General features: G+C 42.9%; 3 protein-coding genes across 4 annotated transcripts in view; 1 reads left to right on the top strand and 2 right to left on the bottom strand.

The window, feature by feature from the left end:
* The window catches only part of CUL4B (cullin 4B), a 30,430-nt gene extending 26,598 nt beyond the window's left edge, over positions 1 to 3,832 (bottom strand). The window contains exons 1-2 of the mRNA XM_035113778.2: positions 3,392 to 3,832; positions 1,984 to 2,565 (exon numbers count right to left, since the gene is read on the bottom strand). Coding sequence (XP_034969669.2) covers positions 1,984 to 2,565; positions 3,392 to 3,590 — 781 coding nt within the window. The 5' untranslated portion in view covers positions 3,591 to 3,832. The remainder of the gene's footprint in view (positions 1 to 1,983; positions 2,566 to 3,391) is intronic.
* A 6,579-nt stretch (positions 3,833 to 10,411) lies between these two features.
* MCTS1 (MCTS1 re-initiation and release factor) lies at positions 10,412 to 17,138 on the top strand. The gene is made up of 6 exons (XM_035113777.2): positions 10,412 to 10,677; positions 11,048 to 11,200; positions 11,873 to 11,970; positions 13,520 to 13,653; positions 14,262 to 14,329; positions 16,930 to 17,138. The coding sequence occupies exons 1-6, from the start codon at positions 10,667 to 10,669 to the stop codon at positions 17,009 to 17,011; spliced, it is 546 nt and encodes a 181-aa protein (XP_034969668.1). The 5' UTR covers positions 10,412 to 10,666; the 3' UTR covers positions 17,012 to 17,138.
* Positions 17,139 to 18,604: 1,466 nt separating this feature from the next.
* Positions 18,605 to 25,981, bottom strand: C1GALT1C1 (C1GALT1 specific chaperone 1). Of its 2 annotated transcripts, XM_035113776.2 has the most exons (4): positions 25,889 to 25,981; positions 25,011 to 25,105; positions 22,591 to 22,671; positions 18,605 to 20,063 (listed from the first exon to the last, which is right to left on the bottom strand). In XM_035113776.2, the coding sequence occupies exon 4, from the start codon at positions 20,045 to 20,047 to the stop codon at positions 19,097 to 19,099; it is 951 nt and encodes a 316-aa protein (XP_034969667.1). In that variant the 5' UTR covers positions 20,048 to 20,063; positions 22,591 to 22,671; positions 25,011 to 25,105; positions 25,889 to 25,981; the 3' UTR covers positions 18,605 to 19,096. The 2 variants fall into 2 exon arrangements, with proteins under 2 accessions (XP_034969667.1, XP_034969666.1); XM_035113775.2 differs by lacking the exon at positions 25,011 to 25,105.
* Positions 25,982 to 26,977: the final 996 nt, after the last annotated feature.

Genomic DNA, 26,977 nt, shown 5'->3' with positions numbered 1-26,977 from the left:
CAGAAGCAAAGAAATGAATGGAAAGTGCATGGGAAAGGCAAACACGGTTTAACAAAAGACAGCTTGACCTGCATGTTAAAGGTAGACAAACAGGAATGTGTGTATGGTGGTGAGGCCAAAATTACAAAAAATATTTTTTGGAATTACAAAAATAAGGACCATCTGTATTGTTTTTCTTTTGTAGAGTGATGGAAATTACAGCCAATACACTCTAAGAAACAGCCAATACACTCTATCATTTCCTGAAGTAAGATACTTCCTTTAAAAATAAACAGTTAATTAACTTGATTAGGAAGCAGAACTGTTTTGAGACAGATATTTTTAAAAAAAAAAATCAAAGAGACATAACAATGCTCTTCAAAGCCAGAGATTAATACATCAAAGCCTGCTTTATCACTCTTGGTATGTGTATATCCATAAACTTCCCCCCTTACGCATACAGATACCAAAATTCACTAGAGAATATTATATCAACCATTCACCCTAAGGTGAGTTGCAGCAGTTGCAACATAATATTAGAAACAGTTTTAAAAAACTAACAGAAAGAAGGTTGGTGCCCCCAGGTCCCCCATGACTTTTTTTGTCTTTTTACTGCAACAAATTAGCATTACTACCCCATTTGAAGTAGTTACCTAGTATTGAGACTTTTGGTTAGGAATGGGCAACCTTCCCACTTCTCAGATCTACTGGTACTTTCTTTTTTACTAGACTCTCAAGATTTGCCAAACAGAGACAAATGCAAAAGAGGTGCAGTTAGAATTAAAGAACAAGGTGCCTCTGAGCACATTCTGAGCTTAAGAATTCCTTTTCAGAACCAGAACCGAACAGCGCTCAATCTATCTAAGGAGTGCTGCAACCCCAATTTAACACCCACATTACATCCTGCTTTTTTTAAAAAAAAATGAGTGTTCAGGCAAAATCTTCTTTGGCTTCCTCTCATTCTGCATCTAGCCTCCTCCATGTAATAAATATATGTATGCTGATTACAAGAATAATTTTAAGCTTTTTACTTGGAACTCAACCAAACATTGGAGGGAATATTTGACATGTTCTCATATGGAGACACATGCCTCAGGGAAATATAAAATTCCAGAAACGATAGGATCCTCTCATATCCTTCCATACCATCCAAGATGAATGTCTCTGGCAAACAACTGTACATGGTTAACGTTATATTTGTGGAAATGATTGTATCCCTACAGTTTTCTCCTAAACTGACTGAGAAATAGGGAAATGAAGAAATAGCTGCTACCCCATTCCAATGAAAACTCCCTGTGTATGATTTTAGGAGAGGTCAAGGATGCTCTGCCCTGTTCTGTACCAGCACTACGTACTAGTACTTCAGAACAGAGATCCTCACATGCAGCTGCAGGAAATAGCATAGAACTTTGTTTGAAAAATCTCTAAATACTTCCTTATGTAAAAGAGCTGTAATTTCACATACATGTTTAAGAAACAGAAGCATGTGCATCAATCTAATTTTTTCTAAGTTGCAACTTAAAAATAGTCTGTCTTCAATATTATTTCTTTTTGTCACACTTTTAAAAGTTTCACATTCCGTTTAACTCTAGAACTGCAGCAAGAAAGAGGAAACTGGAGCATGGATGTATAGTAAAGACCTGGGGATATGTTGAGGGGAACTGGCTTGATTTTTGTGCCATTTGAGAAGGAATGAGAAATTCCTGTCCCTCCCCTCTGCAATCACCAATTACAGGGAGATTAAATTCCACAAAACAAATCTCTTTCAAACCAGCTATATGAATGAACACCTGACACTTGTTTGGTTTGGCAAAAATGAAAGCACTACATTTGGGAATAAAATTGTAAAGGATCCCTGGTAAGTGGCCTGGTTTCCTCTAACAAGGGATTCCATGGCAAAGTGGTGAATATGATCCGACACCCCAAAGATTTCTGCAAAGTACGTGCCATTCCTCCTTATGCAGATACACATTTCAGAGATAAGGAATGAAATAACCATGTTACCTTTAAAGTTCTTGATCACTAACTTCTTGGCTGAACCAGGTTTACTGTTGGCAAAACTGGAGACAGTGGAAGAGGCAGCTTTGGTCAGGCCATTTGCGTGGTGTCCCACAGCTACTGAGGAAATTAAGAGGCTTTTGTTTTTGAACTGCTGCTGGTGGTGCTGCTGAGAAGAGGCAGCAGGTGATGACGATGAAGAAGAGGAGGAAGACTCTTCAGCCATCTTCACATCAAGTCCAAAAAAATCCAAGGAGTCCTCAAAGCGCAACTTCTTCTGCAGGTAATGGTTGGAAGAGGCAACTCCTGATGAGGAGGAACAGGAGGCAGAGGTGGCAGGGGTGGAAGTGGTGGTAGTAGTAGCAATAGAGGATGTGGAAGAGTTATTTCTGGGAAGAACGGAGGAGCAGGAGGTGATGGATTCAACCTCTTCTCTATCAGTGCTGCTGCTATTACTATTTAGCTTTCTCTTCTTGGAAGATGATGATGGGGTGCTGCCGCCGCCACCACTGCTGCTGCTGCTACTACCATCAGTGGCAGGTCTGACCTCCTGAGCCGCTGCTGCTGAGGGGTTGGGGGAAGTGAAACCTGTGGGAAACATGAACACCACAGAGGTGAGCAGGCTGAAGGGCATCAAATCCTTCTGGTGTGACAGGTACGCAGAGCAAGTTGCGGAAGATCTCTGCCGCCTCTGTCCAGGAAGAACAAGTGCCTCCTTGCCAGCCGGTTCGCTTCTCTTTTCTCTCTCAGGAGGAAAGGAAGCCTTTGCCCGCCTTCCCTTCACCCCTTCTCGCTTGGATCGAGCTCTCAGAAAAGGCGTCTGGCTCCCCGAGAGGGGAAGGGCAGCTCCGCCTGGCCACCCTACCCTGGACTCCCGCGAACGTCTCTCAGCGACTCTGCCTCTGCCCGTCCCCTCACTTTCTCAGCTCCCAGAGGCGGCCAGGGTGCCCTCCACTCTCTGCCTTGCTCCTTTTCCCGAGATCACCTCTCTCCCGAGGAGGGGCGGAGAGGGGAGCCGGGCTCCCTTTCCCGCTCCCTCCCTCTCTAGATTCCCCGCCACCTCCTTCGCGGCCGGGAGAGAGGAAAACGAACAAGGGAGGCCGCCGCGCCGCTTGTTATTGTCAATGCTACAGGCACAAGAGGCAGGGAGCCCAAAACATGGCGGCACATCCGGCCGCTCGGCATGCTGGGAGACCAACCCCGCCCGGAAGCTCAGAAAGGGGCGGCTGAGGGGCTCTTCGGCAAGGGAAACTCCCGCTCCGGGTGTGGGAAGCCCGCGGGGGGACAATCCCGCCCACCCTGCCCCATTTCTCTCACTCACCTGCTCGCCCACTCGCCCCCGAACAGGCCCCGGGCCCCAACGTTCCCCCCCCGGCTACCTGGCACTCGCTTTTCCTCCTGCCCTCTGACCTACCGGAAGTGATCATGTTGCCGGGCGGCTGCTGCTCCTGGTGGTGGCGGCGGCGGCGGCGGCGGCGATGCCGGCGGTGGTGGCGCGAGTCCTTCTCGTGCCCAGCCGCGGGGATCAGGGTCGTTGCGGAGTCTCGCGCTCCAGCCTCTGGGGATGTTTCTTCGCGGGAAGAGGCGGGGTTGCCGCCTCCGGCGTGCTGCATCTCCTCGGCGAAGTGTGTTGGCAGGTCTCCCGAGCCACGCGGCTTGCCCTGGTCCTGTCTTGCTGCTAGCAGCAACTCTTGGTCCTCCTGGTCTTGGGTCTTGCTGCTTGCAGCAGCCCTTCTTTTGCCTGCGGGCTTCCTTGGCTTCGGGGTTGCCTCACGCACACGCGAGCGGAGGAGCTGGAGCTCCTTGAGAAACAACCTCTCCCTCTCACTGCTCTCTTCTCTCTGCCTTTTTACAGGGGAAAGGGTGAGGAGGCGCGTGTCCCACCCCCTTTTTTTTCTGGACAGAAATTGGTTGAGGGGATGGTCCTGGTTCCCGCCACGCCTCCATGCTTTAGGGTTTTTTTTATTGCAGTTCAGGAACAACGTTAAGTGCGCCTTCACTTTTCACCTACATTTAATAATAAAATAATAAAATAAATAATAAATAATCATCATGAGCAGGACGAGTGGGAAGTTGGCCTTGGTAGATAGTTTCGTCCTCCTTGCTGGCTTAGCTGGCTTGCGTTTTTTATAATTATCAGCCTGAAGTATAGATCGTATTTGCATTAGGGAAGGTGAGGGGTGAGATGGAAGCATCCAAAATGCTAATCAAAGGGTTAAAACTTACAAGGGCAGTAGAACTCTCTGATGTCATACATCTGAGGCAGTTATGTCAGTGGATACAGTTATGACAGTTATGAACAGCCTTTTGTGTGAGAGCAGCTGAAGTGTTGCACTGCTGTTTGCCTCAGAGTTAGTCTGTAACAGTATTTATCTTAGATACAAATCTATGTAAGATGTACTGTACAGCATTAGCAATTTAAGACCTATACTGTATGTGTTTTATATTTTAACCTGCAAGTGAACTAAGTAAAAGTTACTGTATTTGTTATTTAAACTTTAAACAGGGAGTGTCTTCTATAGTTTTTATAGGAGTAAAAATAGAACTAATTAAAGGGTCAAACTACCTGGGTTGTTTTCCGCATAATTCTGTAGAGTCTTATTTCCCACAGTGGGGACATTTAGGTAAAATATATTTAATGTTATGTTTAATTTGTGGAGGAAGGAATCATTTCACAGTGGATCCTACCTGTGCATTGTTATAAGAATGTAAGGTCTCAAATACATAAATGTACAAGGCAAACACATACATGAATATATAAACCATATGTCTGAAAGAGTACAGGAAGACAGTCCTGAAACCATTTTGACTCTCCCAAACTGACCAAATGTTTCTCTGCAAGGAGGAAGGAAATGAAAAAAACCTCCCCATTGTCTCTGTGCTCACAAATCCTGCACGTTTAAGGTATGAATAGGGTGAGCCTGTGACCTGGCTCAGGAATTAAGTATCGTTACAAAAGAATGGCCAGGCTGCCCATGTGATCCAATCAGTGACCATTGGCAGGTTTTTTGCCAGACAGGATTTTGCTGGAGACCACCTCGTTCTGTGATGTATGTATAATGTATTGGGGTGGTGGTTGTCTTGGGCTACACCCCTTCTGTGATGTATGTATGATGTTTCTGGGGGTGGTCTTGAGTTTGAGGGTGGGCAATTCCAAAAGTCTATATAAGGGCTGGCACACCTTTGTTCTGGGTTCCTCCTCTTTCCTGCTTGTGGTGAGTGAGGACCCTGTGCAACAGTTTAATAAAGATCAGGCTTAATAGCTGCTTTGCTTCTCAGTATTCTCTGGTTAGCCTCTGTTATTTTCTCCTACCGATAGGGAACCCACTTAAGGACTCTATACGGGCTCTTGGGTACCCCATAAGGGGAAAAGGGCAGTTTCTGTTTACAACAGCATATATGCTGAGAAATAAAGTTAATGAGGAATTTTAAAAAGGAAGCATGATTATCATTTCACTCTTGTTTACTACAGAAGACAACTAGATGACCCTTGAAGTCAACCAATCCTACAATTCTATGATTCTACTAGGGCATCGTGATCTACCGGTAGATCACTTGATGTCTTCTGTGGTAGATCACTGGTACATCACTGGCTCCCTCCAAACAAGCTCAACAACTTTGGCTCCCCTAAAAAAAAGTTCAACAGTGTTGGCTTGCACCCCCCAAAACAGGGCTTTCCTTCTGGAAAAAAAAGCTAAACAACTTTGACCTGAGCCCCCAAAAAGGGGGTATGTCACTGCCAGTTTTTTAACTCTATGAGGTAGATCGCAGTGTCTTGGGAGTTGGCCACCCTTGCTGTAGAGGACAATGAACTCACAGTATGCTACATTGTATATTAAAAACAGCATTCTACAATGTGAACCTTCACACACCAAAATAGCACTGCTCCCAGATAAACACACATGTGAGGTATTAGTAAGTTTAGAAAAACCAGAGAGTTTACACAAATATAAAAGAAATATCCTGAAGGAGCAATCCAGAATAGTAAAATGAGGTCAGAGCATGCTTTGTGGTGGTGAAATATTGATTGACTTGGGAGTGTGAGGAGGAAATGTAAGAGTAAATTGGAAAAAGTTATGATTGTCTGAATGGAACTCTGAACCAAAGGCATTCTGCTCTGCAGTGTTTTGCCATTTATCTCACTTTGGGACCTGGAAATCATGTCATTTGCCCTCTTCATGAGTACATTGGAAGCTATCTTATACTGAGTTAAATCATTGGCCCCTTGAGCTGATAGGAGTTGTAGTTCAACAACAACAGGAGGAACAAAGGTTCCATGCTCTCTAGAAAGATGGCGTTTGGACTACAACTCACATCAGCCCCAACCAGCATGTTCAGTGATCAGGAATTATGGAAGTTGTAGTTCACCAACACCCATGGTCTACCCTGAGTGGTAGCAGCTCTCTAGGCTTTCCTAATATGACTTATCTAAAGATGCCAGGGATTGAACATAGGATCTTCCAAGCTGTACCGTATGTGACCTCAGAGACACAGTATAGCTATCCTAAATATACACGCAACTCAATAGTAGCCTTTTAGGACTTCTGTTTGAAGAAGACTTCTTGCAATTCAGAAGTTTGTCAACTTTGTCTTATACAAATATAATGTTTCAGAATGTGGTGCTTGTAGATACGTTAAATCATGTGAAATGGAGTCCGGCAAAATCTCCAGGAGAAGGAGGGTAGGGCAGGAAAGTTGTATTGTTTTCCACAAGTATAGAATATAGGAACTCTACTGTCCTAGTTTTGGTTTGTTTTTATTTTGAATAGTTTTAAAGTCAGATAGCTCAGCAGTGTTAATTGCAACACAGAGACAAGGAGTGTATCTGTATTATCTGTTTTGCTTTTACGTGGGCTTGAAAGCCATATATTTTAATTGGAGGACAAGCACTGGGAGTGCAGCTGCTTTGGCTCAGCGTTTAGCTGATAAGGAATGCTTAGCCACTCCAACTTGCCTGAAGGATACTCTGTAGTTTTAACATGGTTACCGCATAAGCACGGACCCGCAGTGCTTTATACAAATCCTCCAGAACTTCACTGCCAAATTTAGTCCAGAAATCTATGCTAGACTATTGTAACCCAGCAATAGGATCAAGGGAGATGGGGGTAACTGTAAATAAATTGTAGCAAGATCTTCTTCTTCCCCTTCCCCTTCCCCTTCTTCTTCTTCTTCTTCTTCTTCTTCGATCACTCTTAGCCGAGTAAGATTGTCTTTCATAAAGACGGTTTTAATAATGAGTCCATAGGTGATTGTGGAAGCCAATTCTGGATCCACACGTCCTTCCACAGTGGGGACATTGGTTTCCTGGTGGGAGTGGATCACGGTGTGGAGTTGCCAAGTGTGCCTTCCTCTTAGCATGTTTCTCCCTTGCGTCCTGAGTTCGAGTGTCTTCAAAGCCCATTACACCTTTGGTAAAGGCTGTTCCCCAATTGGAGCGCTCGTAGGCAAGTGTTTCCCAATTGTTGGTGTCTATACTACATTTTTAAAAATTATCCCAAGTAAGAGGTTTTGCTACATGTTCTTCTAATGAAATCTTAGTGAACTGGTCAATTGATCTGGACTTGATACATATGCTCATAGGCAACCTCAACTTCCTTCATGGTATGAAATCTCAACAATGCAGAATAACTATATTTGCATAGTAGGCTCAGCCACAACAGAAAATTCCCTCACCATGGGAACTTTTATGTGAACAACGTTTATTGTCTAAACAAATGTGGAGGGAAATCTTTTGTGTGCCTTAATTGGTACACTGGTCAGGTTAGTGGAGACAGGAATTCTGACTAGCCCTGCAGAAAATACCTACCAGCAAAGAAACTGAAGTGATGGTTTGAAGGTACATCAAGATGGGGATAGCTCTGATTTTGCTAAGTCCCTTTCAGATTATGTAACTAAATAATTAAATGACATCTATAAAGATAGGAACTTGAATTCAGAAACCTGCCTTTGCACCAATATCAAGAGATGGGTTTAGATGAGTTCTTCTCAATTCTTAATCTAAACCCTTCAGATCCAAGGCTACTGATAGTGGATGAGAATGCTGACAACTCAATTGCTACCTTCCAAATAAATTATATTGGCCCTCCACCTAATCCAATTTGTTCAAGACCCAATCTGGTATCTTTTGATGGAATTTGGTAGGTTTCAGGTCAGCTCTCCACATTTCCTGCCCTACAGAAAGGAAGGAAAAGGCAGCGAACAATTGATTAACAAACATGCTTGGAAAGGTATGAGAGGGAAAGTCCAAATTCCAATGATGATTCTTCTAGGAAGAGGCCTGGCCTTCAGACAGATTGTCCTTCATAACTGGACAGTGAAGAAATCCAGCAGAATAATGAAAACAAAATATGAACTTCAAGCAGAAATTCAAGCCATTTTTGGGACTTCCTTGGATTTAGGAAATTGTTTACATCATAAATGCCTGCCTAATTGTAACCAGAGAGGCAGTATCAAATGAAGCTTTCAGGATCCTGATGTATGAGATAAATTTTGATCTCTAACATATGTTTGCTGACAGAGTGCTGTTATTTGAATTAGAAGGTTGTCAAAATAATCACCCTCTGATGAAAAGTTAGATATCCATTCCCTGTACTTTCTAATGAAAGGGAACTGCAGTCTGGAAAAGGCAACCTGAAAGGAAGGGGCAGGAAGTTTTTGAGCCATAAGACACCTGCCTTTGTCACCTGTCCTAATAATAATAATAATAATAATAATAATAATAATAATAATATAGATTTGCTCCATGGGGAAGGTAAGATTCATTGTATTGGCCCAAACACAGGTATTGGAAGAAACATGCCCAGGATAGAGGACCCAAACTCCTACCTTGCTGGCAATTTATTTTCCAGAAATCGATCTTGTATCAATTCTGACATTTCTTATGATATACTGTGTTTTGATGCATTCCCCCCTAAAACAGCTTCAATCCGAATTGAGAAAACAAGCTTGCTGCATTTCAAGCTGGTAATGTGTACATAGTCCAGATCTGAATCAGATCAGTCCCTGTGCATGGCACATCACATGAATTCCATGTAGGAACAGTACAATACAACTGTAATAATGGTTATTTATTTATTTATTTATTTAATTTGTATTCCACCCTTCGCCCGTAGATCTCAGAGCAGTTCACAACATTAAAAAAACAAGATAAAAACAAAAAATACATAACTAAAACAAAAGCAAAGCAAAACAAAACCAAAACAATAACCCCCTCACACAAACATTAAAAAGAGGTATAAGATGTTAATCAGCGCAAAGCCTGGTTGAAAAGGAATATTTTCACCTGGTGCCTAAAAATACGTAATAAAGGTGCCAGGCAAGCCTCCCTTGGGAGTGTTGCCACTCTCCAGTGTTTTATATATATATATCACAGCACAGACATAATGGGCTGGATCAGTTAAACGTGTTGTAAACTTGTACAGGGAAATTTGGTAGGGAAAGTCGGGACTCCACAGCGCCATCTGGTGTCATACTGTTATATCATATACTGTACTGTACAACCCTATACCAGGGGTCATCAACTTTTTTCAGCCGTGGGCCGGTCCACTGTCCCCTCAGACCATGTGGTGGGCTGGACTATATTTTTTTGGGGGGGGGGCAATGAATGAATTCCTATGCCCCAGAAATAACCCAGAGATGCATTTTAAATGAAAGGACACATTCTACTCATGTAAAAACATGCTGATTCCTGGACTGTCTGCGGGCCGGATTTAGAAGGTGATTGTGTCGCATCCGGCCCACAGGCCTTAGGTTGCCTACCCCTGCCCTATCCTGTACCTGGAGTCTCAGGGCTATTCACAGAATAAGCATTTATATGGGAGGCCCTTTTGATTTTGGTGGCAATTCAGTTTGAAACTCTAGCCTGCATCAGTTTGGTAATGCAAATCAGCATTTCAAAGTAACTTGAAATACCAAGTGACAAAAATACTAGCATAAGTATAATAATTTGGTTGAAGCAACAGTTCTGATCAAATGTTGAACCTGTGTGGGACGACCATAAAGATATGACCATTAAGCAAGGAGGCAAGGGTGTGATTCTATATTTTTTTTTAAAAAACCAACTATTCAAAAGCACTTAATGATACATACAGTGGATTATTTACAGGTATATGAATATATAATGAATGTACACACACACACACACACACACACACACACACACACACACGTATAGGTGTGTTTGACAGGTGCTTTGGTTGCAACCTGAACAATGCCTACTCAGAAGTACGGTAAGTTCTGCTTGAATTCAGTGGGGCTGCACTCCCCAGGTAAGTGGGGTTAGACCTGCAGCTTTCATCTCCAGCCACAAAAAACAAAAGGGCAAGCTAAACTGTGGATGACTGGTCTCCATAGCAACGGGAGCGCCAAAGTCCGGAAGGCCAAAAAAGCAAGCTACCGCCTGGCTTTCTGGGAGTTGTAGTTCTACATTTTACTTTGCTTTCCGGTTGCTGCTGCGTTCTCTCGGAAAAGGGCCCCGCGGAAGGAGCTGTCCTCCGCGACGCGAGGAGGCCGTAAAACTGCGCGGGTTTCCTTTGCGGCTGGCGCTGGAGATAAAGGAAGATCCGCGAGAGGCCTCGTGCTTGCGCGGGTTCGAGAGTGAGAGCGGGGCCTGCGTGGGAGCTGCTGCTGCTGTCAGTCGCTGGCCTTCCAGTCCCTCGATTCTTAGTGCTCTCGCGGGAACCCCGCCAAGATGTTCAAAAAGTGAGTAAGGGGCGGCGGCAGGATTCTGATCCCCGAAGGCCTCACAGCCTGGGGCTTTCTGGCTGTTGACAGTGGGATCCTGGGCATGTTTGTTCAGAATTGAGGTCCTCCCTCACCGTTCTCCTCAAAGAAAATGTGCCTAGGATTTCATGTCCTTCTTATTTTTTATTTTTACTGCTGATGACTTTAAATAAGGCATACTCAGGAGTGCGACCTGCCAGAATCAAATGGACTCGTTGCTTAAAACCATCGACTCTGCATTTGCACCCTCGGGTGTGACTTAATGTTTTATGTGGGTTTTTTTTATTGCCCTGAGCAATATCTGTGTGCATTGGGAAGTCTCCTCTGAAAATCTTGTTCCCTTTGGCAGATTTGATGAAAAGGAGAATGTGTCCAACTGCATCCAACTGAAAACGTCTGTTATTAAAGGCATTAAGAACCAGCTGATAGACCAGTTTCCTGGGATCGAACCATGGCTAAACCAAATTATGCCAAAGAAAGACCCTGTGAAGATAGTACGTTGGTGAGTATTTCCTTTCACACTGTTTCCTGAGTAGAATAGAATAGAATAGTAATTTATTCGCCAAGTACTTACATACTTGGAATTTGCTTTGGCTAATTTTACAATGTAAACATACTTTATACAAAATATCTGTTAAATATCTGTGTGAGGATCGGAGTGTGCAGAACACTATTTCAAGCAAAGAGGAGCCACTCCGACTGCGCCTGGAGCTTTTGCCTTCTGTCCCTGTAGTGACTTCAGAACAGGTTGAGGTGGTTGTTGGTGCCTCTGGCGCTGAGTGAATTGCTCTAGTTGATAATGCTTGACTTTGCTATAAAACTGATTCAGGTCGTTTGCCAATTTTTGACTCTCCGGAGCAGAAGAATATGTGCTCTTATTTTCAGTAAAAGAAGATGTTCTCTTATATTCAGAAATGTCCAGTAAATTCTTCCAAAGAGTAGCCGAGACATGTTTCCTAAGTAATATTGGTCTATTCATGTTTGCGGGTAATAATATCCAGTAATCCTTGAATCTGTCATGGTTTTTATTTAGATGAGTGGATGTAAATATTGAAAGAGTTAAACCATTTGGTTTTGATGAATACATGAAATATTGTAGGCATGCACAGTCTGAAATATTCACTTCCTTATTGCTCAGAACTGTGAAATTTCTCATAAACTTTGTATCTTCCAGTCATGAACATATAGAAATCCTCACAGTAAATGGAGAATTGTTGTTCTTCAGGCAAAGGGAAGGACCATTTTACCCCACACTCAGATTACTTCATAAATGTAAGTGTGTTGGAGAAGACATGTTGGGTTGCAGTTGAAAGAGTGCAGCAGTGGGGTTGTCATAACTATTAAAGCGTGCAATTTTTTCTGCACTCTGATATGTGTAAATAGGTGGCTTCATAACTACAAGTGAGAAGTGAAAAGCCTACTTGCTCACTGCTTTGTATCTGTATTAAGTTGTACATTCTCCAGTTTTTTCAGTTGCTGTATTGCGCATTATGGGTATTTTCATATACCACTGATGTTTCTTTTAAAGAAAATGTGTTCTTCTGATTATGTCCTTTATTTTGTTTAGTGTGCAACAGCTGCCTGCCCATTCCATTCCATATTTATACTTCCCTTTTGCTTGCCTCTAACTTATACTTTATGAGGCTTGCCTTTTTGGTTCAGTTATCTTCCTCCAGTGCATTCACTAAGTTGAGGGGAATAGAAGGTTAGCTACTACAATTAGAGAGTGTAAAGGAACATGGAGGTGGATAAAAAAAGAGAATTACTACAGGCAATGACCTGTTCAATATGTGTGCAATTGCCACAACCCGGAAGTGGCCAGAAAAGAGGGTGGGGGCGGAGAGGGCTTATGCTCACTCCACTGACATTTGTGGGGGTCAGGAATGTAACCCCCATGCAAAATGGTCATTGCCTGCTTTAATTGCTGGTTTTGAACAGTGAGGGTCTGCAGTGCTTACTATTGTTATATTATTTATTACATTTCTATACCAGCCTTCATCTGAGGATCACCAGGCGGTTTACAATATAGAACACAAAAATACATAACTTAGTAACAAACAAATATTATAACCGCCAGTTTAAAAGGCCATAAGTTGTTTAATTAGCCAAAGGCCTGGTTGAAGAGGAATGTTGTTCCTGGAGCCTAAAGCTATGTAACAAAGGCACCAGGCAATCCTCCCTGGGAAGAGCATTCCACAAGTGGGGAGCCATCACAAAAAAGGCCCATTCTCAGGTTACCACTCTCCGGACCTCTTGTGGAGGAGGCACACAAAGAAGGGCCTCAGATTATGATTGCTGGGTCTGGGTTGGTTCATATGGAATGAGGCAATCCTTGAGGTATTGTGGTCCTGAGATGTTGCTTTATAGGTCAAAACAAGCACTTTGAATTGGGCACGGAACAAACTGGTAGCCAGCAGAGTTGTGCATGAATTGTTCCTTTTCTGCTGAAGGCTTTTTATGACTGCTTTTTTCAGTTTCGTGGCTTCTTTTTCTCAGTGTCATAGTTTATTTCGTAATTTGTTTACAGAATTAACATGAACGATCATGCAAGCTGCTTTGAAAGTAACCTAATTGAAATAAATGTTTGAATAAATGGATTTAAATTTCATCAATATGTATTAAGATTATAAATACCTAAAACCTACCCAGTATAAGATCACTGTGGTGGAATATTTTGCTGGTGACACCATTTTTCTATCAATACAACTTCATGTATCTTTATAGTACACACTTGTTTGTATAATCTAAATGATGAATGTATTAAATGTTCAGATAACAGTCAGTGTTGTATCTATTCTAATTTCCCCCTGCCCCTTCTCAGATCCATTCATTCTACCACATCAACAAGTTGACAAAGGAGCCATTAAATTTGTACTTAGTGGAGCAAATATCATGTGCCCTGGTCTGACGTCTCCAGGAGCTAAACTTTATCCTGCTGCTGCTGATACAATCGTGGTATCCTTGGATAGCTTCCCTGTGTTGCTCATTATTTCTTTTTCACTGTAGCATCTTGACAGGGCAAGCTGTACTGAACATAAAGGGTTCGGGTTTTTAAAATTTGCATTAAATGTTTAGGTTTTATAGTTCAGTGTGGTGATCTTTCCACATAAATGTTGGCACAACTTGGGGGGACAGCAAACTATTGGATGATTGTAGAGGGTCCAGGGGCTGGATTGGGTGATCTCCTTCCTCTACCTTTCTCTTGCATGCTTTGTCTTAGTTTGTTAGCTGGCTACTTAGTTTGATGTGAGTTGCTTTGTGAGACAATATTTATGTCTGAAAAGTGTGATTAAAAATAAAACAAGTAAATTGGGTGGACATAATTGGTCTCTTGGATGTGAAAGGGTTGAGGTTTTAGGGACTGAGAGTCTTGTATTTTTCAATGCCTCTAGATATACTATAAACCTAAATGTTCCATAGTTACAGGGAAAGGTTAGTTGCTTCAGCACACTATTCTTGTGACCATTTTGAAATAGTGTTTCCCTTGTTAGTCTTTCTGCTGCTGTTCTTGTTGTCTTTTTCAATACTACATATCAGATGTTTTCCTTAGCTGATGATTATAGGCAATAATGGCCGAAGGAAAGCAACATGCCCTGTGTGTTGGAGTCATGAAGATGTCAGCAGAGGATATGTGAGTTAATTTTCTAAGAAAAATAATGTACCTGAATTGCCTGTTTTAGAGTGGAGTAGCTCAGGCCAACATGAAGGGCTTGAAAATTTCAGACTTCTTTTAACTCAGACCTAACTCATCCAGCTGCCACAGTAACATGGAAATGTAGCAGTAATAGTAGCAGTAGGTAAAAAATAAATATGCTTTCTGCCAATATACCAAAGATGGCTTATAGTTCTCAAATACTAAAGCAAATGGTCCAAAATGTAGAATGAAATTCTCTCAGGCTGTTGATGATCCCTTGAGGAGCTGATGCTGTGTGATCCACAGCTTGGGCTTCTTTGTATCTACCTTCAAATAGGTCTTTCACTGTTTTTCACATCTCTGTGGATATCTCATATTGTCTGATGATCTTTCATGATTGTGTTGGCCCAGCCTTGTAAATAAGCCCACAAAAGTTGCTAAGCTGTACAGCTGGCACCAAGAGTTCCTGTATGCCCACTCCCATTTCTGCATTTGGGTGCAGAGGAGGAGATGTCTCTTCTTGGGCAACCTGTTTGGTTTCTCTTCTAGGTGCAGAAGAGCGTTGGAATGTTCTCTCTCTGCCAGCCCACTTGCTTGCATGCAATTCCATGTCACACATGACTACCAGGTGCTTAAATACAAACTTGCATTGTCCTGTTCCATTACGGAATGACAAGGCTTTTCCCATCACCTCCAGTATTTCACTTTAAATTTGTTCTTCTATTTCCAAAAGTATTGGAAAGAAGCATGCATTAGTGTCATAATTAATACAAGTCTCATCTGATAGGATGTTGGACTTCAAAAAAGAAAAATTACTAATTTAGGATGAAGATGATGATGTCACTTTATCTTGCCCAAGGCAACACGAAGCAACTTCAGACCAAACCAAACCAAACCTAACCAAAACTGAAGCATACAGGGAACCCTCTATTTACGTGTGTTCTGTATGTGTGTGACTGTTTTACGCATATCACACCAAACCTGGAAGTGTCCCAGAAACATCATAAAGCTGTCACTGAAACATCACTAAAAGGGCAGGGCAGAACAGGGAATTTGCTGGCTTTTTCAGTGGGTTTGTTATACACGATTTCACTGACGTGTATGCTACCACAGAATGTAACCCCCATGCAAATGGGGCCTGCCTGTATTGTTATTGCATGGATTTCCAAGTCTAGCAGAATTATAGGTTTCATTGGAATATTTTATTATATATTGCTGCATCTCTAAAACAGAGCAGTAGTTCCTTATGGGTGTAATTCAACTGCATATCAGTAATAGGAGTACTGTAAATTTATTTTCTGCTCTAGGTTGAAAGCTCCCCACCCCCAAAGGAAGACTAGGTTTTTCTCCATTTACATAATTGTTCGGAAAACCCATAAATTATTCACTTTTCATTGGTTGTAACTGTCCTTCCTCTCCCCTTTTTTTCTTTAAGTGGCAACTAAATAGTGAAATGAACCTCTTAGATCAAATGTATATTTGCAATCTGTTTCCTAGAAGATGCATATATTCAAAACTAAGATCCAGACATGGAATGTGGGCTTAACTATGAGTTTTGAGATTTCCCACAAAAATGAAATGTCCTCAGCTATAAATTTCCTCAGCCAGGATTTTAAAGTATATGCCTTAATAACATTCTATTGCACTTTTACTGCTAGCATTCTCTGAGCCCTTGAAGAAATATGATGATGGATAGATCTTTTGTGGCTGGCTATAGAGTTCAGAAAATCTTTTATTATTACAAGAGATTGTGCCATGTATATCCCCTCCAATGAACTCAAGGTGATGTACATAGTTCTCTTCCCCACCCCTCTATTTCCCCCACTCTCAGCAACCTAATGAGGTGCGTTGGGCTGAGATGGCAGTGTTACCTGGTGAACTTTATGGCTGGTGGGGCTTTGAACCTGGGCCTCCTAGGACTTAATATTGGCAGTAATCAGCACACCATGTTGGTTTTGCACAGATCAGTAACTGGAGGCCCTTGCCCAGGCAATTTGCAAAATGAATTACCTTCCAGATCAGCAGTAGATGTTCCACCAAGTCGTCTTCCAATTGCATGTGTTAATAAGCGGCAGTACTCCATATTATTTAATCAGAAGGGCTGTAGCTTAGTGGTTAAGCTTCTTACGCAGAAGGGCCCAGGATCTTGTTAAAAGGATCTGAAATAGTGCTGGAAGAAAATATTTGCCTAAGAGCCATGTCAGTCACTGTGCTTTAGCTAGCTAAGTTATAGTATGCCTATTGGACTTAGGTTAGTCATGTCCACAAATTTTGGAGGGTGTACAAGTATGTAGTTCAGTATAACACAGCATTGACAAGATGGACCTAGTAATCTGTTTTATTATAGGACAGTTTTAAATTACTGTATTTACTCAAATGTAATGCACACCTTTTTTTGGCCAAATCACACCACGAAAATTAGGGTGCACATTAGATTATTTACATAAATACTGTAATCTGATGTATGATGGTGATCAAATTAACTCCCCTGCTTCCCTCTCATCAACTATCCTTCCCTATAAACTATTATGGATGTACCTATCCTGGAAATCTGGAAATAAATGTTTGCTGTTCTTTCCCCCTCCTTTCCACTACAGTGAGAAGGTCAACAAAGGAATTGGCATTGAGAATATCCACTATTTAAATGATGGTCTCTGGCATATGAAGACGTATAAGTGAAGCAGCAGGAAGAATCCATTCCCTGTCAGCTTGGCATGTTTTTAATTCTTCTGTTTAAAATATGTGGCTATATGTAAACTTTGTTTTATGGTGATGCTAAATAAATCAAGTGAATGCTGAAATATCATCAGCTGAGATGGTTTTCTTTACACCTGTCCTTTGGCGTTTTAACTCTCATGAACTGTGGTGCATACATCCATGAAATTGTCAAACCAAGTTTATATGTGCTTCAGTAATAGCTAGTGTAATAAATGACTACTGCAAATAACCAGAGTATGTACAAAATGAGTTGTGAATGTGCAGCCCACAATGCCTGAATATAACCCTGGTGCTTAAAAGCTTGCCCTGCTTGCCCATATTTTGAGGCAAGTTCAAGGTTCTTCTATTAATTTGCAAAGCCTGGTTACCTGAAGTACTGGCTGATTCCTTATATCCCTGCCATGTCATTCAGATATTTGAGGGGGGCTCTGTTAGTGGCTTATCCCCTAGGGTCCATACATTGAGTGGTGTGATTCTGATTCTGCCCAACTCCCTCCTGCCTGAGACCAGACAGGTTCCCTCCCTGTTAAATTTCAGCTGCTTGCCAGAACCCTTTCTATTTCAGCAGGCATTTCAAGTAAGTTGTACTACACCTTATTGAACTTGCCTTATTAGTACTTTTAAAAACACAAATCAGTATTTTTATTTATTATTGTGACCATTTAGGGTGAAAGCAGTTTAAAAACAATGACAATTTTAAAAAAACAAGCTGCGAACCACAACAAAACACACACCCATAACTTCAGAGTGACTTCTATGAGGCAGCAGTTACTCCAGAGGTCTAATTTATTTGGAAACTGAAAAGCTTCAGAAGCAATGATGGTAACTGCAAGTTGCATCCAGTGCTCCATGATCAGAACTCTGCTCATGCAATGGGCCTTCTCTCTCTCCTTTCCCTATGTGCCACAAAAATCTGCTCCAGAGGGTTCCCCAGCCCTGCAGGGGGGAGGAAAGGAGGGGAAAATTCTGATCCACAAGCAGAAGTATCTTGCACTAGTGGACCTGGAGCTCTGGATACCCTAGGCCTGTTGCTTAAAAGGAAAAAGAATGGTCTACTAGGCATGCAGCAGTCCTTGGAAACACAAAACTGCAGTGGATAAACTTTTAAAGCCCATGAGCTTCATTCCTTTTATCAGCAACCTGTGAGGCCAGAAGTAAAAGTGGGCAGAGCAATAGATGGCTATTCAGTAGGTTACATTCCAGCCACACACAAGCCAGAGATGTTGACCGTGCCCACCTCCATCCAGGCAAATAAGCTGTTACAGTTCCAAGGATGCATCCCACTTACGAAAGAATACTCAAAGGATGGATCAAGTGAGTTGTGGCCTGAGAAGAGTAGGCTAGAGGACCAAATTTGACTCCTACACATGGGGTTTCGCCACACTCCTAACCTAAAGTGTTCATTACCCGCTGCCCCCTCCGTGCATCTATCTGCATTGCCACATATACCGGGTACTCTGAAGGGGGTCTAGCAGTAAGAACTGGTGTATGGATGGGGAGTAGTAGCCTCAGGGTGCCTAATGGAGTACGTACTTAACCACATTTTTACATGAATGACAAGAGAAATGTTTTATTTAAAAATGAACAATGAGGTTGAGCTCACCTCCCATCCCACCAAGTCAAAAGGAAATAACTGAAGGCTGTTTTAAAGGCATTATTTGTATTTTTCCATCCCCTTCGAGCATGAAAAGCTGCCACTATGAAAGGATGGAACACACACAAACCCCAAAACTGCAAAAATAGATTTAATTTACAGTAGACTGAGGATGATTTTTCATTTTAAATATATACCCACTACAGATTTTTGTTAACCATTTTTCAGAAGACAACTCAAATTTCTAGAAGAGTTGCTTTTAAGCCCCCCACCCCTTTCCCCACTTGTAAAGATTATAAAACCAGGTTGTGCAAAACATGTAGTTACATCATTACCTTCAAATACAAAATTTGGATCACTTTATGTACATGCTGTTTGCTGAAGGATACTATACAGTACATTAAGACTACACATTTTACACCCTTCACATACCATCTCCTGAGGAACAAGTCTTAATCATTATCAGAGCCTGGGGGAGGCAAGAAAACCAAGGCATCGTTAAAATTATGCCCATATGCTCTGAGCCTGTAAACTCCATACATCATAACGTGCATGTGATTAGGAGCTAATCCACTGAAGGTGATAGCCATATCTGAACAACAGCCTTCCACCACCTCATCTGGGTGAATCGACATGGCCTCTTTAATGAGAGAGCCAACTGACTTGGTGTTGAAGATGTCCTTCTTTTCAGAGTCTTCTGCATTCTCAGCGTGTACCCCAGTGTACTTCAAGCAGACAGCTAGTTGCTTATCATCAGAGAGCTTCCAAATCATGCCACCTTGTTCAGGACACTTGTCCGGATCCTCAAAAACTTTGTAAAGCCGCCTTAGTGACTCTATGCTTAAGACGATTCCTCCATCCCCGTTCACATACTGCAAGTCTCCAGATGTCTCTGTTCTGCCCGTGTAGAACGGCTGGGAAGAGTCTTGTTTCAGCAAGAAATATTTTAGGTTTTCAATAACAGCGAATGTGGTAGGATGGGCCAGGAAGAACCAGTTGAAGTCATCTTTGTAGTTTTCATATGCAAATTTGTATGCTTTTCTCATCATTGACCACATGTCATCTGTGTTTAGCACGATGGAGTCAAAGACTTTGACCTTCTCGGAACTGTAGAATTCTGCCTTGTCACAGTGTTTGCTCCATGTATCTTTAACAGCTGCCCAGTGCCCAAGATCTTTTGGTTTGACAAGGATGATGCAATAGACACGGATGCTCTGGCTCAATTCCAGGCGCTCATCCTCAGAGAGGTTTAAAACATCCTCCTTTTTGGGAGCCTGGAGATGGCGGTGCTCGTGAGACGTAGTGCTGTGGCCCATCTTAATGTGTCCTAGAAGCGTGACCAAGACGCAGAAAATCCCTCCAAGCATCATGCCCTTCACAAATGAGCCGCTTTCGGAAATCATGTTTCCTAGGAGAGATCTGGGTGGGTGGGAAGGTGGGGAAGAAACACATGCTTTTTGTCAAACACGTATACAAACAAATACCCCATCTGAATTTGTAACCAGCTACGGCTGCAATCCTCAACACACTAAGGAGTAAATTGCATTGAGTATGACAGGACTTTCTCCCAAGGAACCATAGCTCAATGAGCACAGCACACGCTTTCCATGTGTGTACAATGGCTTGAGTTCAAGTTCCAGTGGCTTGTATCTAATGCAGCATACAGTAACCATCCCCATCAGTGCAAGGATTTAACACTTGCAACAGGACTCCGCCCCCTCTTTCTCCCCTGCATCCTCCCCAAATCTATTCTGGAGTGTTAGGAGAACCCACCCAGAGCATGGTGGGGATTGGTATGTGTCAAAGCATCATTGTGCAAGTGTAAATCCCTGTGCTGATGGGATGGTTACTTAGTGTTAAACTGGATACTAGCCAGCACCTCCAGTTAGGTAGCAGGTGGTGGGCCTGCATCTCAGTGGCCTCCTGAGATGATGAAGAGCTATTGCCAGTCAGAGGAGACAACACTAGGCTCAACAGAAAAAGTGTCTACCTCGGGGGTTGTCAACCTGGTCCCTACCCTACTAGTGGGTGTATCAAGATTCTAGGTGGGCGGTAGGGGGTTCTATGGCACAAGCTGAATCCTCTTTCCATTGAGCACTGGTGGGCGGTAAGGAAATTTTACCATCAAAAAGATGCATTAGTGGACAGTAGGTATAAAAAGGTTGACTACCCCTGGTCTACCTGAAAAATACTTGAGGGAATCTAATAGAATCTTGTAAATGTTCTGGCTTCAGTGTCATATCTTAGGAAGGCAGCTGTTGCTTTCAAGTGCTTAAATGAAGAGGAAGTTTAGCATTATATTTTTTTCCCACTGGTGATAAGGAACAAACACTCATAACATAGCATAAAGTAGGATGAGATTTCCTGTGCAGGAGTCTAGTGGCTTTATGTGACTAAAGTCATACTCAGGGTAGAGCCAACAAAATTAATGGTCTAAAATGAGTCAAGTTGATTGATTTCAATTGGTTTACTATAAGGATGACATAGCTGCATAAAATACTAACATCTCTGTGAAAGGGAGGATGAGGAAAGAGAGAGCCTTTCATGCTGGCTTGTTGACAAATACATTCTGGCTAAACTGTGATAAAAGATATCAACCTCTTAATTGGAAAAAGTGGTCATTATAACAGCAATAGTCTAACAGCTACTTGCAGTGCAATCCCATGTTTAATTAGAATTAAGTTTCAAACAGTTCAGTGAGGCTAACTATAGGAACCAGCTGCACTATTGCAGCTGTAGTAGCTTTTATCTCATAATTATACCCTTGAACTGTTCTTGAATTATATTTAAATACCCTTCTTCACCTTGGAGAGATTAGGTCACCATATATATGTGCTGTACATAGGGTGCAGCAGATAACTGGCCTTGCATCCTGAGCTACTATGTTGGATCTGGCTCCACACGCCTCAAGGGGTGGGGTGCTGGTTTGGTTAGTGGTCTCCAAAGTTCTAGTAAAATGCAAGGTAGATCCTGCAGATCTGTCATCTGCAAGCATGGAATTGAACATACCAAACACTCTCCTGCAGCTATGAAGCAGGGGAAATATTGATTATGGTAGGCAATGTGTCATTCAGGGAATGCCTGCTTTCCATTACTAGTCTTCTCGGTGAGCAACCCTGATAAGCTTCTAAGCATTCACCACTCTAACAAATTCCACAAACTCTACCAATGCTGGTGGTGGTGGGAAAGAAGACTTGTATCAAGTGGGCAGAGGCACACCTAGGCTCCCTTGCGCCCTTGGCAAGCAGCTGTATCGCTGACCACCCAGCACCCTAGGGAAGGAGGTTGCCTTTGAGCCAGGCAACAGCATGGACCAGAAACTCAAAAAGTTTGCTTTTCATCGTATTTCACTCTCTGCCAGTGACTTCCTCTGTGGTCATCAGGGTTGGGTCTGCTCTGCTCCTCCTCCTGTGTCTCCTCCATCTGTCCATCTGCCTGCCTGCCTCTCTCCATATGCAGCTTTTCCTTCTGCCTCCTTCATTCCTTTTTCCTCCTCCTGCAACTCTTGCCTGCTCTTCCTGTCTTTCTTTTCCTCCCCAAGCTCTGCTGGGCACCCCACTCACAATTCTAATAGCTGGTCGACTGGGGAGCGCCCCCTGCTGTGGTGGCCCACACCAGCAACCAAATTCCTCAGCGGAAGTGCCCAGAGCAGCCTGCATGCCTTGCCTGGCTATCCAGAGCAGTGGAGGACTGCACAGATGGGTGGGCAGCCTCCTAGCCACTCAGAACCAGAGTTGAAAGGCATGATTTTGGCTCCCTCCTTGGCAGAGCCCAACCTGGCCAACCCCTGCAAGTGGGAAGTATGGGGTGTTATTCAATGTCAATCATACTCAGACCACACCCACTGAGACCAGTGGTGTCAACTGAACTCAAATCCATTGTTTCAGTAGGTCCACCTTGATTATGAAGTAGCTGAATATCACTCAGTAAACTTATTTCCACAAACCTGAAGGATCTTTGTTCTGATGTCACACAGTGCTCTGGTCAGTAGGTGGGTTTTCCAAAAGGAAAAAATAAATCAATAGCACTAAAAAAAGAAGAAAAGAAAAAGTGTGGCGTGTTAATTTTATGCGCTGTATAAAAATCTGAAAGTCCCCACCACAAAACAGCCAGGCAGCCCAAAGTATATATTCTGTTTTCATTTGGGATTTATACATTCTTTTCTTTGGCCAACATATATGGGCAGAACTATATGATGTTCTGAACAGCATTACTACCTTGCAAGACAAAGGCGTTCTTCTGTCCAGCTCTACAATTCTATGATCTGTGAGACAAGATACTCCAGCTCCAAATAAAACTTAATTTCTAGGTTTATCTGGTCATGAAAGTTTTAAAAAATAATTTTCACCTTAGCATTGTACATGCTGAGGGGGGAAAAATGCAGAGCATAGCTGCTGTGAAGCTAACATACCAATAGCAGATGCCCACACTTTTTGTTTTAATATCACCTAGTTATCTTTTAACTATGCTGTTGTAGCAGCAAAAAGTCACTGCACCAGAATGTTCTTTATTTCTGGACACAGTGAGATAGAAATTTGCACTAGGGGATGACAGTTTCTCTAGATTGAAGATAAGTTAGATATTGTGCATATGGCAGGAAAGATGGACCTAAGGAAGGATTATACAAGAGGTTGGCCTTTAACTGAAATCAGCACAGCACTGTTGGGTCTCAAACTGGTGGAGTGGGATAAGAGAAACTACTTTTTTCCTTCTCTATATTTAGTTAAAGGTAAAGGACCCCTGACAATTAAGTCCAGTCGTGGACGACTCTGGGGTTGTGGCACTCATCTTGCTTTACTGGTCGAGGGACCCGTTTGTCCGCAGACAGTTTTTCTGGGTCATGTGGCCAGCATGACTAAGCCACTTCTGGCGAAACCAGAGCAGCACACGGAAACGCCGTTTACCTTCCCGCCAGTGAAGGTACCTATTTATCTACTTGCACTTTGATGTGCTTTCAAACTGCTAGGTTGGCAGGAGCTGGGACTGAGCAACAGGAGCTCACCCTGTTGCAGGGATTCGAACTGCTGACCTTCTGATTGGCAAGCCCTGGCTCAGTGATTTAGACCACAGCATCACCTGCGTCCCTTTCATATTTAGTTATATGTAACTAATAATTCATTTTTTTGCCCACCCTTGTATTTAAATTGTTTTAGTCCACCCTTGTATTTAAAATCTAAATACACTGTAGTAAGAGGGTAGAACCCGTGGTCTTCTAAATGGTGCTAAACTACAACTCCCATCATCCTTGATCACTGGCCATGCTAGCTGAAGCTGATGGGAATTGAAGTACAACAAGACCCAAAGATCCACGGTGCCTATCACTGCATTAGAAAGCTACTGTAGTCTAGTGGGTGAGAGAGTGAGTAGGAAGTCCCTAGCTGGTTCAAATCTTGGTTGGTTGAACTGCTGTGGATTCACAAGGTGATCTTAGGCAAGCAACTATTCTCTTGGTTCCCCCCATTGCCACCCTGTAATACCTATACAGTGGTACCTCTACTTACGAATAACTCTACTTACGAATTTTTCTACTTACGAATAGAGCTCCGTCCATCATCTTGGATGCGGTTTAGATAGGATTTTTTCTACTTACAAATTTTTAGATAGAGTTGCTTCTACTTACAAATTTTTTCTCCCAATGTATTCCTATGGGATTCGACTTACAATTTTTTTCTACTTACAAATGTGCTTTCGGAACGCATTAAATTCGTAAGTAGAGGTACCACTGTACTAACATCTCTTGCCCAGTTGTCGTAAGGATTACTGAAGCCCTTGGAAAACATGACACATGGTACGCAGCAGCAAGACAAATAGGAGGTTTGATGCCTTAGAACAGCCTTCCTCAGCCTGGTGCTGTACAGATGTTTGGAACTTCATAGTCCATGGCGCCTAGGACTGATGGGAGCTGGAGTCCAGCAATATCCGGACTGCATCACTTTGGGGGAAGGCTGTTTTAGAGGCTGATTTTGGCATTCATTTCACAGGCCACTCCCTTGTTGTCAGTGTCCTAAGGCAGCCTTAAAAGTTTCAAAAGCAGATGTGTGCGAATATACTCCTTTTTTGGTAAAATCAAGGCCACAAAGATAGAGACGATCCGCCCCCTTCCCTGCTCCCTCTCTCCTACTCAGGCAGTTTACATCATCCAGCCCTGTGCTGGGATCTGGTCTTAGTGCAGCATCTGTGCATCAATAATAAGTTTGAATGTGTGTGTGGTATAGTCCTAGGAAGGCTGTGACTCAGTGGGAGAGCATCTGCTTTGCACGCATAAGATCCCAGGTTCAATCTCCAATAGCATGTCTAGGTAGGGCTGGGAGACTCCTTGTCTTGAACTCTGGACAGCCGCTGCCTGCCAGTGTAGACAATACTTACCTAGATGGACCAACGGGTGTGACTTTGTATAAGACAATTTCCTTTGTTCAGCTTATTAAACAGATGCACAAATGCACAAAGCATTCAAGGAGACCCTGAAATGAGGGTTGGGGTGAGTAAAAGCCAATGTGGTACAGCAGACAGAGCATCAAAACGAGGAATGGTGGTGGTGGTGGGGGGGAAGAGGCTGAATACTTGTGTTTTAGACTTTTTTTGGGGTGGTGGTGCCCTGCCTTTATATGGAAGTTCAACTTGAATAACCACTACAATCTTTTTGCCACCTGTTTACATGATTATTGTTTGCTCAGGCATTTCAAACTGACTGTTGCCTGCTTAGCAGTTCTATAATAATTTGTAGCCTCTCGGGTTTTTTTTCTACAGGGAGGGTGTGACATTGCATTCTTATTATTATTACTATTCTCCACTTTGCCAATTATTGTATACAGCCCTCTGCAATTTGTCAGGATGAAGAGCAGTTTAGGGTTTTGTTTTTTTTAAATAAAAACCCCCAGCTATCTCCCACTCAGCCATGAAACCCATGGTCTCTCTCAGCCTAAACCTACCTCAAAGGGTGGTTGTGAGCATAAAATGGAGTTGGGGGGGGGGAGAGGAAAGAAATGGCTATATTACCCCAAGCTCCTTTTAGGAAAGCAGGGACAGAAAGAATATGAAGATATTATTCATATCATACGAGGCGTACTAGGCCTGCCAACCATATCCCCCACCTAACCTACCTCGCAGGGCTGTTGTGGAGATAAAGCAGAGAGGGGAGGGAGGGAGAAGGATGGGATGCGAATGCCATGATAATTAACAAATGCTTAAACGTGTCCCTGCATCAGGGAAGGGGAGCCTCCCCCCCCCGACCCCGTAAGACTCACCTAGGTAGGTTGGCAATAGCAGGTGCCGGGACAACCGACCTCCACTTCCCCCCTCCCGCTCTAGGAAGAAAAACCGGATCCGCTTCCGCTTTCTCTCTATGGTGGAAACCGCAACTCTTCCTTGGCCACGCCCCCTACGCGGACGCGTTTCTGGAGGGAGGGCTTGGGAGGAGAAAGCATGACGCAACTAGTCTCTTAGAGGTAGAAAGAAAAGAGCTCGCTGTGCACGCTTATCGTTTCCGGTATTCATTCGAGCGCTTTTAAAAATAATATTAAAATAATTAATATTATTATTATTATTTAATAATAATATGAAATAAGTCTTATTTCATCTTGGACATTCTCATTCCAGTTTCCAGATGGGTAGAACTTTCCCCTCCCGTGTTTTGGCTGAGAAACTGGCTGACTCAGGGTCTCCTAGTGAGGGATAATATGAACCCAGGTCCAAATCTTAAGAAACTCTCCACGAGGTGTTATTAAAATGCAGGCTGGGAAGCAGTATTATCTCCTCTATTTATTTGCATTGCTTGCCCGCACATTCTGTCGGAAACAGGAAGTGTTGCGACAGTGGCATTAAATCTATGACCTCTTTGGGAACGGTCTAACTTCGCGAGTCTCCCTTCCCGCGTGCCTGTTCATTTGCGCATGCGTCTTCTTTTTCCAGACTGTGACACTTCAGCCGCCTCTCCGTCATTCACCTCCGGTGTTGCCACGGAAACAGTTCAGGAGCAATAATCCTGGCAGGTGTGGCGTTTTTAAATCGACTCGACAAAAGGGAGGCGAAATAAACATGCTGCAGTTAAACAAAACTGCCTCGCACAGGGCTCCATATACCTGAGCATGTGCAGAGTTCAGTTCCACAGGTACAGATTCAACTAGGCCAGAGCATCTTTGAGCATGTGAAGAGTTCCCTACCAGCCATGTAGAAATTCACCCAAGCCTGCATATCTGTAGGACGTGCAGATTTCCTTCCCACCATGTAGAAATTCACTTGAGTTTGGGTATCTCTGGGTACGTGCAGAGTTCCTCTCCACAAAGCAGAAAGAATTAATCAGTACTTGCCTTGATCATCCCCCACATCTCTAATAT

Source organism: Zootoca vivipara, chromosome Z (assembly GCF_963506605.1).
Source record: "Zootoca vivipara chromosome Z, rZooViv1.1, whole genome shotgun sequence".
Lineage (NCBI taxonomy): Eukaryota > Metazoa > Chordata > Lepidosauria > Squamata > Lacertidae > Zootoca > Zootoca vivipara.
Note: the sequence above shows the minus strand (reverse complement) of the source record. Positions and strands in the feature narration are given on the sequence as shown.

Excerpts from the sequence above, each read along its gene's own strand:
- C1GALT1C1 (XM_035113776.2), bottom strand. The coding sequence starts at position 20,047 with ATGATTTCCGAAAGCGGCTCATTTGTGAAGGGCATGATGCTTGGAGGG.
- MCTS1 (XM_035113777.2), top strand. Across the intron at positions 11,201-11,872 it reads CCTGTGAAGATAGTACGTTG|TCATGAACATATAGAAATCC; the intron begins GTGAGTATTTCC and ends TGTATCTTCCAG. Across the intron at positions 14,330-16,929 it reads AAGATGTCAGCAGAGGATAT|TGAGAAGGTCAACAAAGGAA; the intron begins GTGAGTTAATTT and ends TTTCCACTACAG.